The sequence below is a fragment of the Dreissena polymorpha genome, chromosome 6 (genome assembly GCF_020536995.1).
Source record: "Dreissena polymorpha isolate Duluth1 chromosome 6, UMN_Dpol_1.0, whole genome shotgun sequence".
NCBI classification, from domain to species: Eukaryota; Metazoa; Mollusca; class Bivalvia; order Myida; family Dreissenidae; genus Dreissena; species Dreissena polymorpha.
In genome coordinates, this window is record NC_068360.1 from 82,401,819 (window position 1) to 82,419,557 (window position 17,739).

General features: G+C 36.1%; 1 protein-coding gene across 1 annotated transcript in view; it reads left to right on the top strand.

Annotated features, from left to right (window-relative positions):
• LOC127834361 (serine/threonine-protein phosphatase 2A regulatory subunit B'' subunit beta-like) overlaps nucleotides 1-17,739 on the top strand; it is a 93,956-nt gene that overhangs the window by 7,031 nt on the left and 69,186 nt on the right. The window contains exon 2 of the mRNA XM_052360127.1: nucleotides 6,638-7,005. Coding sequence (XP_052216087.1) covers nucleotides 6,712-7,005 — 294 coding nt within the window. The 5' untranslated portion in view covers nucleotides 6,638-6,711. The remainder of the gene's footprint in view (nucleotides 1-6,637; nucleotides 7,006-17,739) is intronic.

A 17,739-nucleotide genomic window follows, 5' to 3' on the forward strand; every position in this document is an offset into this window, starting at 1 on the left:
CCGTCGTTAACATTTTGCCTTGTGAACACTCTAGAGGCCACATATATTGTCTGATCTTCATGAACTTTGGTCAGAACTGGGTCAAAAACAAGGTCACTTGGTCAAAAAAAAGAAAAACCTTGTAAACACTGTAGAAGTCACATTTGATGCCCAATCTTCATGTCACTTTTTCAAAATGTTTGTCTAAATGATATGTTAGTTGAGTTAAAAAATGGTTCCTGTTCCGTTGAAAAACATGGCCGCCAGGGGGCGGGGCATATTTCCTTATATGGCTACAGAGAAACCTTGTGAACACTCTAGAAGTCACAATTTCTGCCCAATCATCATGCAACTTTGACAAAACATTGATTTCATTGATATCTCGAACGAGTTCGAAAATGGTCCAGATCGGTGAAAAAACATGGCTGCCAGGGGGCATGGCAGTTTTCCTAATATGGTTATAGTAAAACCTTGTTAACACTCTAGTGGCCACATTTATTTCCAATCTTTATGAAATTTGGTCAGGAGATTGGTCTCAATGATATCTTGGATGAGTTCGAAAATGGTAACGTTTGCTTGAAAAACATAGCTGCCAAGGGGCGGGGCATTTTCCCTTATATGGCTATATATGGCTATAGTAAAATATTTTTAACACTCTAGAGGCAACATTTATTGTCCAATCTTCATGAAATTTGGTCAGAAGATTGGTCTCAATAATATCTTGGATGTGTTCGAAAATGGTTACGTTTGCTTAATAAACATGGCTGCCAAGGGGCGGGGCATTTTTCCTTATATGGCTTTATATGGCTATGGTAAAACCATGTGAACACTCTAGAGGCCACATTTATTGTCCAATCTTCATGAAATTTGGTCAGAAGATTGGTCTCAATGATATCTTGGATGAGTTCGAAAATTATAATGTTTGCTTGAAAAACATGGTTTCCAAGGGGCGGTCTTCATGAAACTTGGTCAGAAGATTTGTCCCAATAATATCTTGTTATCTCAGGTGAGCGACTTTGGGCCTTCAGGCCCTCTTGTTTTATGTAATTTTACATTAACTTCTTCATTTCTACACTGATTTACTTCCAATTGATACCCAACATCTCTTATGACAATACAGTCAATCTCAACTATGCATGGCCCCATTACCAACCCTGGGGCGCCCCCGCCCACATAGACCAGGCCGACCCAAAATTGCCTTTTTTTATATCTTCTTCATTTCTACACCGATTTACTTCAAATTGATACTGAACATCTCTTATGACAATACAGTCAATCTCAACTATGCATGGCCCCATTACCAACTCTGGGGCGCCCCAGCCCATATAGACCACGCCCACCGAAAATTGCCTTTTACTATAACTTCTTCATTTCTACACCGATTTACTTCAAATTGATACTGAACATCTCTTAAGACAATACGGTAAATCTCAACTATGCATGGCCCCATTACCAACCCTAGGGCTCCCCCGCCCACGTAGACCACGCTCGCCCAAAATTGCCTTTTACTTTAACCAGTGCCCCAGATAAGCTGCGTCTCTTCATCTTTCACCTTATTAAAATGTTTAAAAACGCAAAGGAATACAATATCATGCGTATTGAAAACACAACCAATTTGACATTTACGCAAATTATTCAAATTTAATGCGTATGATACAAAAGCTTCGATAGAAAATGCTTTGCTCATTTCTCTTTGGAAATATAATCGTAACGCGGGGACGTTTTCATTCAGCAAGCGCCTGGATGACGGAGCAGGACAAGTGTCAAAGTTATTCAAACGCTCTGCGAACTAGACTTCATAGTTAAATAAAGCATCTAACCAAATTATTTACGATGACATACATGCGTTTTCAATCTGACTTCATCCGTCGATCATTGTGCATGTATATGTAAAACGTATGTACTTTCATTACAATGCGAAAATAAAAATGTCTAAAAGAGCCCAAAAGACGTCTGCGATTGTTGCGCCAAAATATCAGTCTATATGTTTGACGGTTACAAAGATATCCGTTAACATCGGAGGATTTTTTTATGCTTCTCCAAAATTTATTTTGGGGGGAGCATATACCGTAATTACTCTATGTTTTTTGGACACTTAAAAATAATAATTGTTTTTGTGTCCGAAAACTTAGATACGAAAAATATTCACAAAATACAGGTGTCCGAAAACTTAGCGTCAAAAATTGAAGTGTCCTAAAATAACGTCATTTGTATCAACAACTACCGGTAATAGCACGCGCTTGTAAAATACCATGCTGTATAGTATAAATTACAGTTATATATGTTTTAACTGCATTTTAAATCATTTTAAATGCTTAATTTATTTGACAGAATGTTACTACAAGGTTGTACTTTGACCAACGAGTTCAAAGATGAGCATGTTATGTACCGATACTCGCTAGTATGAACCTGTAATTAACGCAATAAAAAAGCAAACTATGAATTCTTTGTTTTTTCATTTCCGATTTTTGTTTTACATCTCCATTGTTCGTAAAACTTGCAATAGGGTGCATCACACTTTGAAGCGTTTAGTATTTGTCACAGTTATTTTACGAAGAAAGGGTAGTTCCATTGCGGTAGATAAATGAACTGTTAATTTGCACTACCCCTGGTAATTGTCATAACGCTTATGCTATCGGGCGAAATCATTGTTTAATACCAGTTTACAAGGTTATTTACCCAATAACGCAAATGTAATGGTCCGTTGCCCTCAGGCTTGCATGTTTTATGATGTTAATCTGATTGTAAAAACCCATGAACGAAGTGTCATTAGATATCGAAAACAATACCGAAATTGGTAAAATAGCATTGTAAAATATACTGTCCGAAAACTTAGAGTCATTAATTATGGACGAAAACCCGTGTGTCAGAATATTAAGAGTCACAAAAAATAATAATTTTTGCTTAAAGAAGGAGTGTCCGAAAACTTAGAGTGTCCGAATACATAGAGTAATTACGGTAGTTGCCGGTTCTTCTGTCCGTTCGTCCGTGTGTCCGTCCGTGCACAATTTTATCCGGGCTATTTCTCAGCAACTAATGACCGGAATTCAATGAAACTTTATGGGAAGCTTCACTACCAAGAGGAGATGTGCATATTATCAGCGGGTTCTGGTCGGATGATTGTTCACAGAGTAATGGCCTTTTGAAATTTTCCATTAACTGTACATATAGTGCAATTGTTGTGCGGGCTATTTCTCAGCAACTAATGACCAGAATTCAATAAGACTTTATGGGAAGCTTCACTACCAAGAGGAGATGTGCATATTATCAGTGGGTTCTGGTCGGATGATTTTTCACAGAGTTATGGCCCTTTGAAATTTTCCATTAACTGTACATATAGTGCAATTCTTGTCCAGGCTTTTTCTCAACAACTAATGACCGGAATTCAATGAAACTTTATGGGAAGCTTCACTACCAAGAGGAGATGTGCATATTATCAGCGGGTTCTGGTCGGATGATTTTTCACAGAGTTATGGCCCTTTGAAATTTTCTATAAACAATTCTTGTCCCCCCAACTACTGTGCCCTCAAGAAGTTTCCTTTTATCTGAATATGTAGTGCAATATTGTGACAAAATCAACTTTGGGGAGCATCACCCGTCTCCGACGGTTTCTTGTTTTATTTAAAGTTTATATTATGGACAGTTTTAAACTTTCAAGGATTAAAGATGTTATGAAACATCAGGTTTTTTAGCTCACCTGCTACGAAGTAACATGGTGAGCTTATGTGACCGTGTGATGTCCGGCGTACGTTGTGCGTGCGTGCGTGCGTGTGTGCGTGTGTCCGTCATCAATTTGTTTGTGTAGACAGTAGAGGTCACAGTTTTCATCTAATCTTTATGAAATTTGGTCAGAATGTTTATCTTGATGAAATCTGGGTTGGGATTGTATTTGGGTTATCTGGGGTCAAAAACTAGGTCATTAGGTCAAATAATAGAAAAACCTTGTGTAGACAATAAAGGTCACAGTTTTCATTCAATCTTTATGAAATTTGGTCAGAATGTTTATCTTGATAAAATCTGGGTTGGGATTGTATTTGGGTCATCTGGGGTCAAAAACTCGGTCTCTTTGTCAAATAATAGAAAAACCTTGTGTAGACAATAGAAGTGACGGTTTTCATCCAATCTTTATGAAATTTGGTCAAAATGTTTATCTTGATGAAATCTGGGTGTGGATTGTATTTGGGTCATCTGGGGTCAAAAACTAGGTCAAATAATAGAAAAACCTTGTGTAGACAATAGAAGTCACGGTTTTCATCCAATCTTTATGAAATTTGGTCAGAATGTTTATCTTGATAAAAATTGGATGGGGATTGTATTTGGGTCATCTGCGGTCAGAAACTAGGTCACTAGGTCAACTCATAGAAAAACCTATTGTAGACAATAGAGGTCACAGTTTTCATCAGATCTTAATGAAATATGGTCAGAATGTTTGTCTAGTTAAGATATGGGTTAGGATTGAATTTGGGTCAGCTAGGTTCAAAAACTAGGTCACTAGGTCAAAGTTTGAAAAAAACTTTTGTAGACAGTAGAGGTCACAGTTTTCATCCAAACTTAATAAAATTTTGCTAGAATGTTTATCTTGATGAAATCTGGGTTGGGATTGTATTTAGGTCATCTGGGGTCAAAAACTAGGTCACTAGGTCAAATCATAGAAAAACCTTGTGTAGACAAAAGAGGTCATAGTTTTCATCTGATCTCAATAAAATATGGTCAGAATGTTTATCTTGGTAGTATCTGATTTTTGATCGTGTATGGCTCATCTGGGGTCCAAAATTAGGTCACCGGGCCAATTCTAGTAAAAGCTTGTGTAGATGCAGGGGTTTTTCTGCCTACTTTTGGAAATGGAGTCTGACCAAATTGGGACTTTTTTATCTACAAAATTGGTCATTTTGGGAATTTTTGATGAAACAGCTCATTTGGGAAAAATTGTGAATTTATCATGCTTAAATAATTCAGTGGTTTAACAAATAAATTTGTTTTTATTTGTTATTTTGTCTTCTTTATATAAACAGATGCAATATTGGGCATGTTCAACGTTTATTGAAGTACTGCAGTTTTGTTTTTCAGTTACAGTTACACTCTGAGATAAGAACTAAACAGTCAAAACCTTATAGCAAATATTTTTGACCAAAACAAACACTGGTTAGTCACACAAGTTATAAGACACTTCATTCTTAAAAAAAAAAAAAAAAAAAAATTTTTTTTTAATTTTTTTTTTTTTTGGGGGGGGGGGGGGATTGGGAATGTTTTTATAATTTTGTTTTAGGATCAGGTCTGTTTGCTTTGGGAGTGCCTCCCTTTTCCGGAGGCGCAGACAGTGCTGAAAAACCCCTGAGATGAAAGAGGTCACAGTTTTCATCATGTCTTAATGAAATTTTGTCAGAATGTATTAATTAATGAAATCTGGCTTGGGATTGTATATAGGTCTGATAGAAGTTAAGTTGATGTAGCAAGGTTAGTCAGGTGAGCGATTCAGGACCATCATGGTCATCTTGTTTTAAGTTAATTATGATAGTATGTATTCAGTTTTATTGAATCAATACAAGTGTGCAGCTTCAACAGAAGTAAAGCAGCAATGATTTTACGGTATGCATTTGTATAACTCATTTCACCCTATTTCAAGAATGAAATCACCCTATTTTTCATAATCAATGGGTGAAAACCCTATTTCCCAAATAATTATCTGGGGCACTGTATAACTTCTTCATTTCTACACTGATTTACTTCAAATTGGTACTGAACATCTCTTATGACAATGCGGTCAATCTCAACTATGCATGGCCCCATTACCAACCCTGGGGCACCCCCTGGGTCAAACATGCGGTGTGGGGATACGCGTTGGCCTCTGCCTCGCCATTTCTAGTTTTGTTATAGCGTTATTTCAATGAGATTGTTTTATTTTGTTTGTAAAGAATGAAATAGTTATTAAAGTCTTTTTATAAGTCACTAGGAATATTATTGATTTCACAATTTTTTGTTTCACATAATAAAAATACAATTGTATCACCCCATTTAAATGTAAATTTAGATAAGGTCCATTTTAATTGCGTATAGGAATCTTGTCCCTACCTATGTTTCTTTCCCAGCAGTGATTTTTCTTAAAATAACAGCCTCTTACAGACTGCTTCCCAATGGCAAATAAGTAACATTTTCCCCCAAAAATCTAACAAAAAATTCTCCAAAAAGATAGTGAACTTTTTCTATAAACTTAATACTTGGTTTATTGAGTTTATAATACAGGGGTATAATTCTGTTGCACTTTAAACTAGATAAATTTAAAATGCTTCTGAGTGGAAAAGGGTTAAAACCAAAATGTTTGAAAACAGACTTTTGACAAAATAATTAAAATAGATATGAGCCTTGTCAAGTTGTCATGGGGCTTAATGAATGTGTGTAATGTGTTTACCCAGATTAGCCTGTGCAGTCTGCCTTTCCACCAAGACTTATTGTTTAGAGAAGACTTCATTTACACAAAAATTTCCATGAAACTCAAAAGAGTTGTCGCTGATAATCCTGTGCGAACTGCACAGGCTAACCTATGACAACACTGTACGCACATGCATTTCTTTTCTTAGTAGGAGGCTCATGTACATAAATTCATTGTGGATAACATTTTAAAATCCCAACAACATATGTTAATTGCTTCATATTCTTTCAGGATTAAAATATCCCCAATTCTGGATACAATGACGTGAGGATCAGTGCAAGAAATTTACTCCAATCTCTTCTATAATGGCATTAAAACCTGTACTGAAACACAAAGTTGACGAACTGTTCTTACGATGGATCAGTCAACAGGACACGCAGAATATGCTGCGAGAGAATTTGCGGCAGCTTTTAAATGGAGAGCCTCTGTCTTCTACATATCCCGGCGTCTCTGGTTCAAAGGGAGGTAACAAAGGCCAGTCACCTAGACTTAGACCTGGGTCGCCTCCCTTGTCATCCAGTAAACTGCCCAGTCCTAGGAGCCCACGGCGTCCCCTTACTACGAAAAATAATCACCGTGGGTTGAATGGAAACTCCAAGGTATGTGCCAAAGAATGTTCAAAATAAGTTTTAAACCTATTTTGTATTTATTATAGCTTGATTGCATCGAAAGCCCAAGACTAATTGAAATGCTCTAGAGTCAGTTTCCTGGGTAAAACCAGTAATTGGTGTCTTTAGGGTAGATCTTATGAATGCTCTATAAGTGGAGATGGAACCCATGTCCTCCCCATATCCACATTAAAAATGTTTGAAATTAAGGGTATGTTTATGCCTAAATATGTTCTTATGCTCACAAGTAGAATGGAGAATATTGTTGATGCTTTGTTTTTCCGTCAGAATTCTAATTTGATGGAATTCTAGAATTAGAATTTGAGTTGGTTAAATTGTTCTTTGAATACAAAAAGGACATTTTTTTAAGGAAGATTTCATTACAGTCAAGGGTTTTTTTTACTAAGAAAGTGACGCCGATATTCGGCGTCTTCCCCTACCAGAATTTTTCCCCTAAAAATACCATTTCCCCTCAAAAAATATAATTTTTCACCAAAATATAATATTTTACCCTCAAAGAAATGTTTTTTTCTTTTGGGAAGTCGACACTTATCCGACATATAGCTCTTAAATTACGTCATGGAAACCGGGCAACTAATCGTATTAATCATGTGACTATTTTACTGGATTCCTGTCTTGCGCGAGAAGGATGTTTCGTCAATTAATTACCGGAAACCAGTCGAATTTTCATCCGGGTTATGTGAAAGCCAAGATATAAACGTTAAAACAGAAAAAAGTCTCACAATTGGCGTTCATACACGAACAAAATAAAACGTTCGGACTCGGAAAATATTAATTGAGTTGACGCATTTTTTAAGAATGAATCATCAAAAACCGTTGAAACCCAGCAGGATTCGGAGGTACATGTAATCAACATTGATTAATACTGTCGGATTATTGTGAAAGTGAAAGTAGACAATCGGCAGCTGCCGCACCTTTCCCTTCCAATACATGTACTGTAGCTGATCTAGATCGTCAACCCATTCATCATGAAATTGAAATCATAATATTGACATCGTTCCCCAGCCCCAGTTGAAAACATTTCCCATTATTAGATCTACACCTGCAACTTTATTTAGGACTTTGACTTTAATATCATACTTGTTCATGTGTTTAAGAACAAAAAGGCCAGAGACATGCCTCTTTTTCTTAAAAAAAACCCTGAAGTCTGTAGGTGAGTTATTGACATTGAAATGAACAGTTTTTATTTTTTCCCCAAATATGTCTCTTTCGCGCTCGATTTTCCCCTCTTACCCAGCGTCCAGCGTCTTCCCCTCTTTCTAAAAAAAAAACCCTGACAGTGCGTAATCTAAGGAACTTAACAGTGCTTTTTAAGTCCCCTTTAGGGGTTGCATATAGCAGTCGCACAGTCCTTCCAGCATTCCGTTTTTCCAAGTTTTTTTAAGCAAAGTTACGCTGATTTTTAGTATCTGATTCTAACTACATGACCTACAGATGTATTGTGAGTTTCATTTCATTCCACTGATTTTTAGCTTGGCTATTTTCGGAGAAAACCCTAGGAATTGTCATAGCCAGCTTGTCCTGTCCGTGTCAAGGTTTGTTAAGGTTTTTAACATTGGCTCTAAAATCAAAGTCCTTCCACCTACAACTTTGAAACTATATGTAGATGCACCTTGATAAGTTCTACACGCCACACCCATTTTTGGGTTACTAGGTCAAAGGTCAAGGTCACTGTGACCTCTTAAAAAAAAAAATCTGACAAGCTTTCGCAGCCGAGCGTGGCACCCATTATGCGGTGCTCTTGTTGGTGAAGTGCCTTGGAATTAAAAATTTTCTCTATAAGAACTTTTCCGGATGTTTTTTAAGCAACACTCAGATATTGAGCTGATTTTTGGTACGCGAGTCTATCTACATGACTTACAGATATAGTGAGTTTCGTTCCCGTCCATTGATTTTTGAGCTCACACCTTTACACGGTGGTATTTTTTTCACTGTTTTAGAAATGGGGCCGTGTCCCTATGATTGTGAAAATTTGCGATGTTTTGTCTAAAATTGGCAAATTAGTGTTGAAGCTGTTTTTCTAAAAAATGTTTCAAATTGAGAATAGAAGTGTTTTCAAGTGTCACTATGCATCTCAAATTACTTAACCAGAGTCAATGTACGACAGCAAAAGAAGGCATGTTTTTTTTACAATCAGTTCAAACCTTTTAATTGCTATTAAAAAATGCTGCTACCTGTTCACATCTTCTGTGACCTGCTGTTCTGTGTGTCAACAACAGCTCTTTCAGGCAGAAAGATTTTACATTGTAAAATATGTTGCATTTGTGACTGCGATACTTTATTTCTATGAAATCATAATTTACCCCATTGGCCATACATTGGCCATGGACTGGCATCTGAGCAAAATATACATGTATTAGTGTTACAGACAATGCCAAACTTCCAGATTGTTGTCAGATATTCGGTCTGACGGATTGACAATGCCTGTCAGACCGGATGAGTGTTTGTCAGTCCAAACAAAAAGGGAGAAAACACAAAATGAAATGACAGTCACACATAGTATTTATTTATATCATAATGCCATATTACAAGTATGTTACTATCTAGTAACATCATAAAAAAGTATGTTACTATCTATTACTAGATATAATCAGATATCCGAATGGAGATTGGAATTAAAATAATTGCTTATCTTCTTCTCATTGTCTCCTCCCTCCTGAAAATCTGAACAGTAATCACTGGTTGAGTTTCTGCGTCAGAGTCTACGACATCATCAGGTTCAGCAGTCTCCTGCTCATCTGAGGTACCTTAAATTAAAAGATGATCAATCAATTGAGTCTTGACTTTTTTTTTTTTTGCCAATAGGCAGTACCAGGTAATATCTTATATGACGATAAAATTAGTTGTGAAATAATCTTTTGGAAAGAAGACAACAATATTTTGAAAACGAAATCATCAGATAACAGTAATACGTCCACGTTATATTCGCTTTGCAATGCTGTTTACATCGAAGACCATTGACCCCTAATATATGCGAGCACCTTGCTGCATGGTCCCGGCTTTCGCATTTTGCAAATTGACATGCGATATAAGCGTGGAACTAGTACTTTATAAATATCCGTTTGAAAAATCCGAAATATCCAGAAGCTGTCACGGAATATACCGAGTTGCAACAGTTCGTATTTCAGATAAAAATCGGAACACACTCAGTAAATTCTGTCTTTACGTTCAGAATATTTTACGAAATAGTCTTGCGCAATCAGAGTGATTTCAGAAAATAATGCGTAAAACCGAACATGTGCGAGCTATTCTTATTGGAGGACACAAATAGATCGGAAACATAAAAACGACACTGGTATTTACGTATTTAGTTTTACATGTTTTGATGACAAATATTGGAATCCCACGGAGCATCAGACGATATTAAATAGGATATTTTTTGGAGTCGGCATTTTGGTCTGACGGAATTGCAAAATCGATTGAACCTTGTTATATTCTGTCAGATATGTCCGTTGGTCAGACGAAGTTTGGTATTGTCTGGTGTTAATGTAGTTCTTTAATTTGCCACATTGCTTAGACATGGTCTCTTCACCTCTATTTAAATTCAGTGTCGAACAAATTCGATATGATTGTTGTATTTGTCTTGCAAATGATATTAAAGTACAAATATCTTTTGCGAAAGAGTTTTAAAGTTATATAAAAGCTTCAGTATTTATTCACATAACTAGAGTTGCGACACCTTAAGGGTTTCGCGGGATGGAATGAGTGGGAACTAAAAAAATGTGGGTTCGAAAATATTGGGTAAGAAAATGCGGGAACACAAATTTTTGGTACTAAACAAATGTGGGTACGAAAACTTTGGTTACGAAAAAAAATGTGGGTACGAAAATTGTGGGTACAATGGGTCAATGTTAAGGTTTTAGCATGGCGGACGCCAGAAGGCGAAAAGACATGACACGATACGATGAGCTGGCTATGAGAATACCTCAGGTATTCTCCGAAAACAGCCGAGCTCATATGCATAAGTCAGTGAGTAATACTCATTAAAAGCTAGGCACGGCGTATAAAATCAGAACCACTGGGCCGAATCTGCTGAAACATGGCCGCATTATAGATTATGGTCCAAACAAGCTACAGAATGTGCGCTTTTGGACCTGACAGCGTAAAACATTAACCAATAATGAACAGCACAAAATGGGTCATTTTGTACAAAAAAATGTAAACTTTAAGTGGCATTTAATGACTTTTAGACATCAGAAAGTTTCAAATTTTTGATATTCTGCACACTTCGACTTGTTTTTTTTATTTTATTTAGAAACAGTTATGCTTGGGATGTATATAAACCCTGTTATTGAATGTCAAATTTGGCAAAAAATTACAATACAATCCCAAAAATGGTTAAGCAGCAATTCCCCTTTAACATTATTCCTTATATTTAATTGAATTGTTTAAATAGATAACTGTGTATATTTAATCATAATGGGCTCTGTATATCACACATGATAGGCCACTGCTGGGGCTTGAACCCAGTACTCATCTCACATTGTAAGATGCGTTTTTCAATTAAACTACAATGACTGTATCGTGTGAAGTGGAGCCAACATACACCCACATAAGTGAAAAAATCATTCCGTCCATATATTTGTCCTGGGTGTTTTCTGACACATGTTGCATAACTGTTTGCAACAAAAGATGTATACATAGATATATATATATACATAAATGGGGGAAAAAAACGTCTTTTTTAATTTTTGTTTCATATATACAAATGTAAACATTTCCTAGCAATGATTAATAATTATATCATGTTGAAATCATTTATAGACCAAATATTACTGAAACTGCAATAAAGTATAAGATGGATAGATATAATGTATCATTCTATCTAGTACAATGAACAAATGTTCTTCCGATGCCATTTTCACTAAGGTATAGGTATTGAATCCTGATGTACTACTAAAAATGTATGTCGGTTAGCAATAATAATTCAACAAATCCTCATATTCAAGCTGGGTCATCACTAAGTGGAATTATTTGTGGACATATAACAGAAAAATGCATTTCATGCCTCTATATTGCTTTAACAGGAATCCCAGCTTTTTGTATGAACAAAATTCCCTGATTTTTCCCTGATGGAAAATAAAACTTCCAGGATCATGATTTTGACCTATTTCTTGTTTTAGACACCCTGAATAAATAGCAGTTGCAGACATAACTAAGCTACACGTATACTACAAAGTCACGTTAGATATGCAGAGGAAATGATTTGCTGTTTAAATTGTATGGACTTCTCGACACAAGTCGGGAAAGTCTGACCAAACAAAATTCCCTGATTTTTCCCTGATTTCACAAACTTTCCAAATTCCCAGACTTTTCCCTGACTGGAAAAAAAGAGTCTTTTTCCAGTTTTCCCTGATTTCCAGGTTGGCTGGGAACCATGTTTAACTATGATAAAATGTTCTTTAGATGCCATGTGTATTAATTTATATGTCTTTTTTTCTGAGATATTAATGAAAATGCCTGTGGGTATGTGGCGAATATTAAAAAAATCTGCAACTTGATATATGGTGCTAACACGGTAAAATTGTATGAGCCCAAATTATAATAGATGAATGCGTATTATGCTTCTATGCTTATACTATGACGACATGTTCATACAATGCCATTTTTATTAATATAGATGCCAAATTTAATGAAACAGACTTGAAAATGTGTGTTGCCAGAATACCAAGTAAGAAAAAAATCAGCATTTTTATGTAGGGCTTTCACAAAGTAAAATTGTTTGTGCCCAAATAATCATAGATGAATGCATATTAGGCTTCAATGTTGCTTATACTTTGAATACTGGTTCATACGATGCCAATTTTATAAATATCTATGCCAAATTTAATGAAACAGACTTGAAAATGTGTGTCGCCAGGTACCAAATAAGAAAAAAATCAGCATTTTTATGTAGGATCTTGACACGGTATTATTATTTGTGCCCAAATGATAATAGATGAATGCATATTAGGCTTCCATGTTGCTTATACTATGACTACTGGTTCATACGATGCCATTTTTATATATATCTATGCCAAATTTAATGAAATAGACTTGAAAATGTGTGTCGCCAGGTACCAAGTAAGAACAAAATCAGCATTTTTATGTAGGGTCTTCATACGGTAAAATTATTTGTGCCCAAATAATAATAGCAGTGATTCATTTTGATGTGCGTCCCGCGTGCCAGACGCACGTTTTTTCTGGGGACGCATCATTCTCAAACATGTGCGTTCTCGGGACGCATTGTTTAAAAACTCTAATTTTCAACATTGTCAAAGTTGTACATGATATCGAATACGATTCGTGGATATAAGCAAAACACATGTCAACACCGTTTTGAAAAGTAGAACGGAAGTCACATTACTACATTGGGAATGTAGTACGCGTATTTTGATTGGTTGAAATATATCAATTATCCAATCAGTTATGGCGTTTTATTAAAAGTTAGTGGACGATTAATTGGCTGTCCCGGATAGTAAACAGAGAAAATGCGACAGAAAAAGCTTTTTGAAATTGATCCTGAACAATTGTAACTCGCTGTGTAGATATTTATCGATAACGCAGCCTCGATGTAAACCATGTGGTTTAAATATGAAGAATAAATTGCGGAAAACACAGTTTGCGTTCGTCTGTTGTGAGCGCAGACAGTTATTATTTATTTAGTAAAGCGATGTTATTATACGTTTCTGGATTAATTGAGCAGTGTTGGTTTTTCTTAAGTGACAATTAAAATTTGCAAGTTCTGAAATCAATAGCATCTTTTATTTGTATACGGTACATACATAATAGTGATACAGATCGTACAGTATTCCGTCATATTTTACGTAGAATGTAAGTACATATACCAACACAGACATCTACTGTTTATACTGCAGGATGTGAGAGGGTTTTTTTCTATACAGAATAAGGTCTCGACCAAATTCAGGAACAGGTTAACTGTTGGGAAACAAGATAAACTCATGAGAGTGAAGTTGTGCCCGGAATGAACTTGTGGAAAAAGCTCTCCCTGTTTGGAGAAAAAACAAGGCTATTCACCTAAAATACAGTATGAGTGTTGTTACACTAAATCTGTATTGAAGTTGTAAACCTTTTGACCAAAGGAAAAATTGTATTTTGTCACACTGTTTGAAAGGGCTAATTTTGACAAAAAAAATTATAAACATTAGTCATCCAATTTATTAAAAGTCTAGTCAGTCCAAATTGTTAAAGATGTTAAACGTTCTCTGTTTAAGATGTTGTATGTTTCACTGTTTTTTATAAAAAGTAAAACAAAGATTTTACTTGCTATAAACATATTTCTGTTTTTAGCTGTAAAATTGCACAAAAGAGACCCATGCTATAATGTATCATGTTAAGTAGATTATTTGTTACGAATTTACAAAGACACAATCTGGGACCCATTGTTTTCAGTTTGGACCCATTGTTTAAAAATATGCGAGTCCCAGAGACTCATTGATGTAGATTTCAAAATGAATCACTGTAATAGATGAATGTATATTAGGCTTCAATGTTGCTTATATACTATGACGACATGTTCATACGATGCCATTTTTATTAATATATATGCCAAATGTAATGAAATAGACTTGAAAATGTGTGTCGCAAGATACCACGTAAGAAAAAAATCCGCATTTTTATGTAGGGTCTTCACACTGTAAAACAGTTTTATACGTGGACATAGCATTTTCATGGAGCCCGTAAAGAAAGGGAGTTAATTGTGTAATTTGTGCTGATCAGAAACTTATAACAGTCATCTCCCTTGAAATATTTGCACTTTATGAGACGCCACAAACCATGGCGTCTCATCAGGATCCAAACTGTATTCTGAATCACACTAAGCCCTCATAAGTTATTCATTGTATATGCACAATATAAAACAACCATATAATATATTTAATATATCCAGACACACGTATTATACCCAAATATTAGAAATACACAATTTTATAACAGTAAAAAACAATGGTATTTCACAAACAATTGCAGTCGTTAATAAATGCAGAAAAGCATCATCTACACGTTTCATACGGTATTCAGTTTATATGCAAACGCATTTAAATATATTTACCTCGATACTCGACCAAGCTGTTGAAAAATTCTATTAATTAGAACGAGAACAAGTAAGATTAATGTGTTGTTTTCACATTTCTTTAAATGGCTGCCAATACCGCATGTAATAAAACAATCGAAGCGCATGCGCATAATATATGTTACACTCCACTAAACTAGTTGCAGCAAAGACATTCACAGGCGTTCATGTCACTTATATTCATGATATTTCCATATGCGAGTGTGATTGTAAACACAAGTTTCTGAAAACAGTGCGAAAAGGGGCATTACGCAAAGCCAATAAATCAATATTGACAATAAACTGCATGTTTTCTTACCGTTAGTAATCCGACAGTCCGTTGGTCACATTGTGCATTAGTCCGTTTAAGTTATTATTGCCTTACACTTTTCAATATAAATTTATGAACTTTAAACAAAATAAGTAACTAACTAAGTAACTATTTAACTGACTAACACGCGCGTTTTTTTCCCAATATCCGAGACATTTTACTTTCGCGCTTTGCCCTCAATGTCTGGCTTTTAAAGTTTACCGCCTTTTTGCGAATACAATGACGTTTACATATGAATTGCCCAATGAAAATTTCGGCGGGATGACGTCAGGCGCCAAAACTGGCGCGTGGTTTTTCCCGGTATAGACCCAGTGTGTCAACGCTGTAAATGCATTGTGGGAAACGGACTATTTCCAGCATGGCGCCCGTAAAGATTATGAACACGGAAGTAAAAATAGTAATAAATTATTATCAAAAACAGGCCTCATCAAACCGGGTCAGCCATGATATATTCTTGGATGCAGTTTGTGCTTCAAAAGGAGCTACTTTTCATGCCAGCCTATCGATGTAATATTCACTAAACACGTTGCAATGACTGTTATCTTCGAAATAATAAATAAATATTTACAATGTAATACCTGCATTAAAACGACTTCTTTTACATGCCGGCTACTTTTCCCAAATACATCAAGTTAAATGTCACAAATGCTTTTGTTTTACCGCATAGTTGCTGCCCATATAACTGGCTACTCAATTTTTTTGGAAAACACTGAATTATGCGTGACAAACACAACATTAAAATACATTAAAATCCAAAGATTCAAATAATTTCCCACGAGATAAGTCAAAAATTGCATAATCAATTGAATGAAAAATTAAAGTAAAAAAGCCAGATTTTACATAAATTTCAGGTTAATAAACACAAGGTTAAGGTAGTTGGTGAGATATAATCATTATACAGTTAGTAAGGCTCCATTGGTCATTGTTGGCACAGGTACTACATGTACTTACATGCACCTCAGGTACTCTTAAGTATACTTACATGTACCCTGGGTACGATAAATATACTAAAACGTAACTGAGAATTTTAATGCTAAATCAGTTGTTGTCGGCTAATTTGTAAAAATTAATTATGTTCACATTTAGGTCAATTTTCCTTTAAACAGCCTTTATATTATAGACATGCATACTCAACTAGAAATGGTGCTGCAGAGGCCGACGCGTATCCCCACGCCGCATGTTTGACCCAGGGGCATCCCAGGGTTGGTAATGGGGCCATGCATAGTTGAGATTGACCGTATTGTCATAAGAGAAGTTCATTATCAATTAGAAGTGAACTGGTGTAGAATTGAAGAAATTATAGTAAAAGGCAATTTTGGATGGGCGTGGCCTATGTGCGCGGGTTGCCCCAGGGTTGGTAATGGGGCCATACATAGTTGAGATTGATCGTATTGTCATAAGAGAGGTTCAGTATCAATTTGAAGTAAATCGGTGTAGAAATGAAGAAATTATAGTAAAAGGCAATTTTTGGTGGGTGTGGCCTATGTGGGCGGGGCGCTCCAGGGTTGATAATGGGGCCGAGGTTCCGTATCAATGTGAAGTGAATCGTTGTAGAAATGAAGAAATTATAGTAAAAGGCATTTTTGGGTGGGCGTGGCCTATGTGGGTGGGGTTCCCCAGGGTTGGTAATGGGGCCCATGCATATCTGAGGTTGATAGTTTTGTCATAAGAAAGGTTCAGTATCAATTTGAAGTGAATCAGTGTAGAAATTAAGAAATTATAGTAAAACTGCAATTTTTAGTGGGAGTGGCCTATGTGGGCGGGGCCCCCAGGGTTGGTAATGGGGCCATGCATAGTTGAGATTTACCGTATTGTCATAAGAGAGGTTTGGTATCAATTTGAAGACAATCAGTGTAGAAATGAAGAAATTATAGTAAAATAACCTAAAAAATGAGTAAAATCTCTGACCCGGCCCGGGCCCAACCACATAACTTTTGACCCAGGGGTCAGATCAAAATTCCAAATAGTGCAGGGTCGCACATATGCTCATAGCTACCATGTGTGTAAGTTTCAAGGTTCTAGTGCATATAGTGTAGGAGGAGATAGTGGCCAGGCCAGGACGGACGGACGGCGGAGATACCCACAATATGATCAAAATCCCCACGCTTTTCAAAAAGTGTGGGGATAAAAAGCAACATGATGCAGAAATTTTAAAATAGAAGTTTGTTTAAGGTAAACAATATCGTTTAACGGTAATCAGTAGCGTATCGGATTTTGGGAGGATATACAACTCAGGTACAGTCTAATATCACCGGGTACGTTTAAGTATATATTCCGTACCCGGGGTACATGTAAGTATACTACCCAGGGTACATGTAAGTAG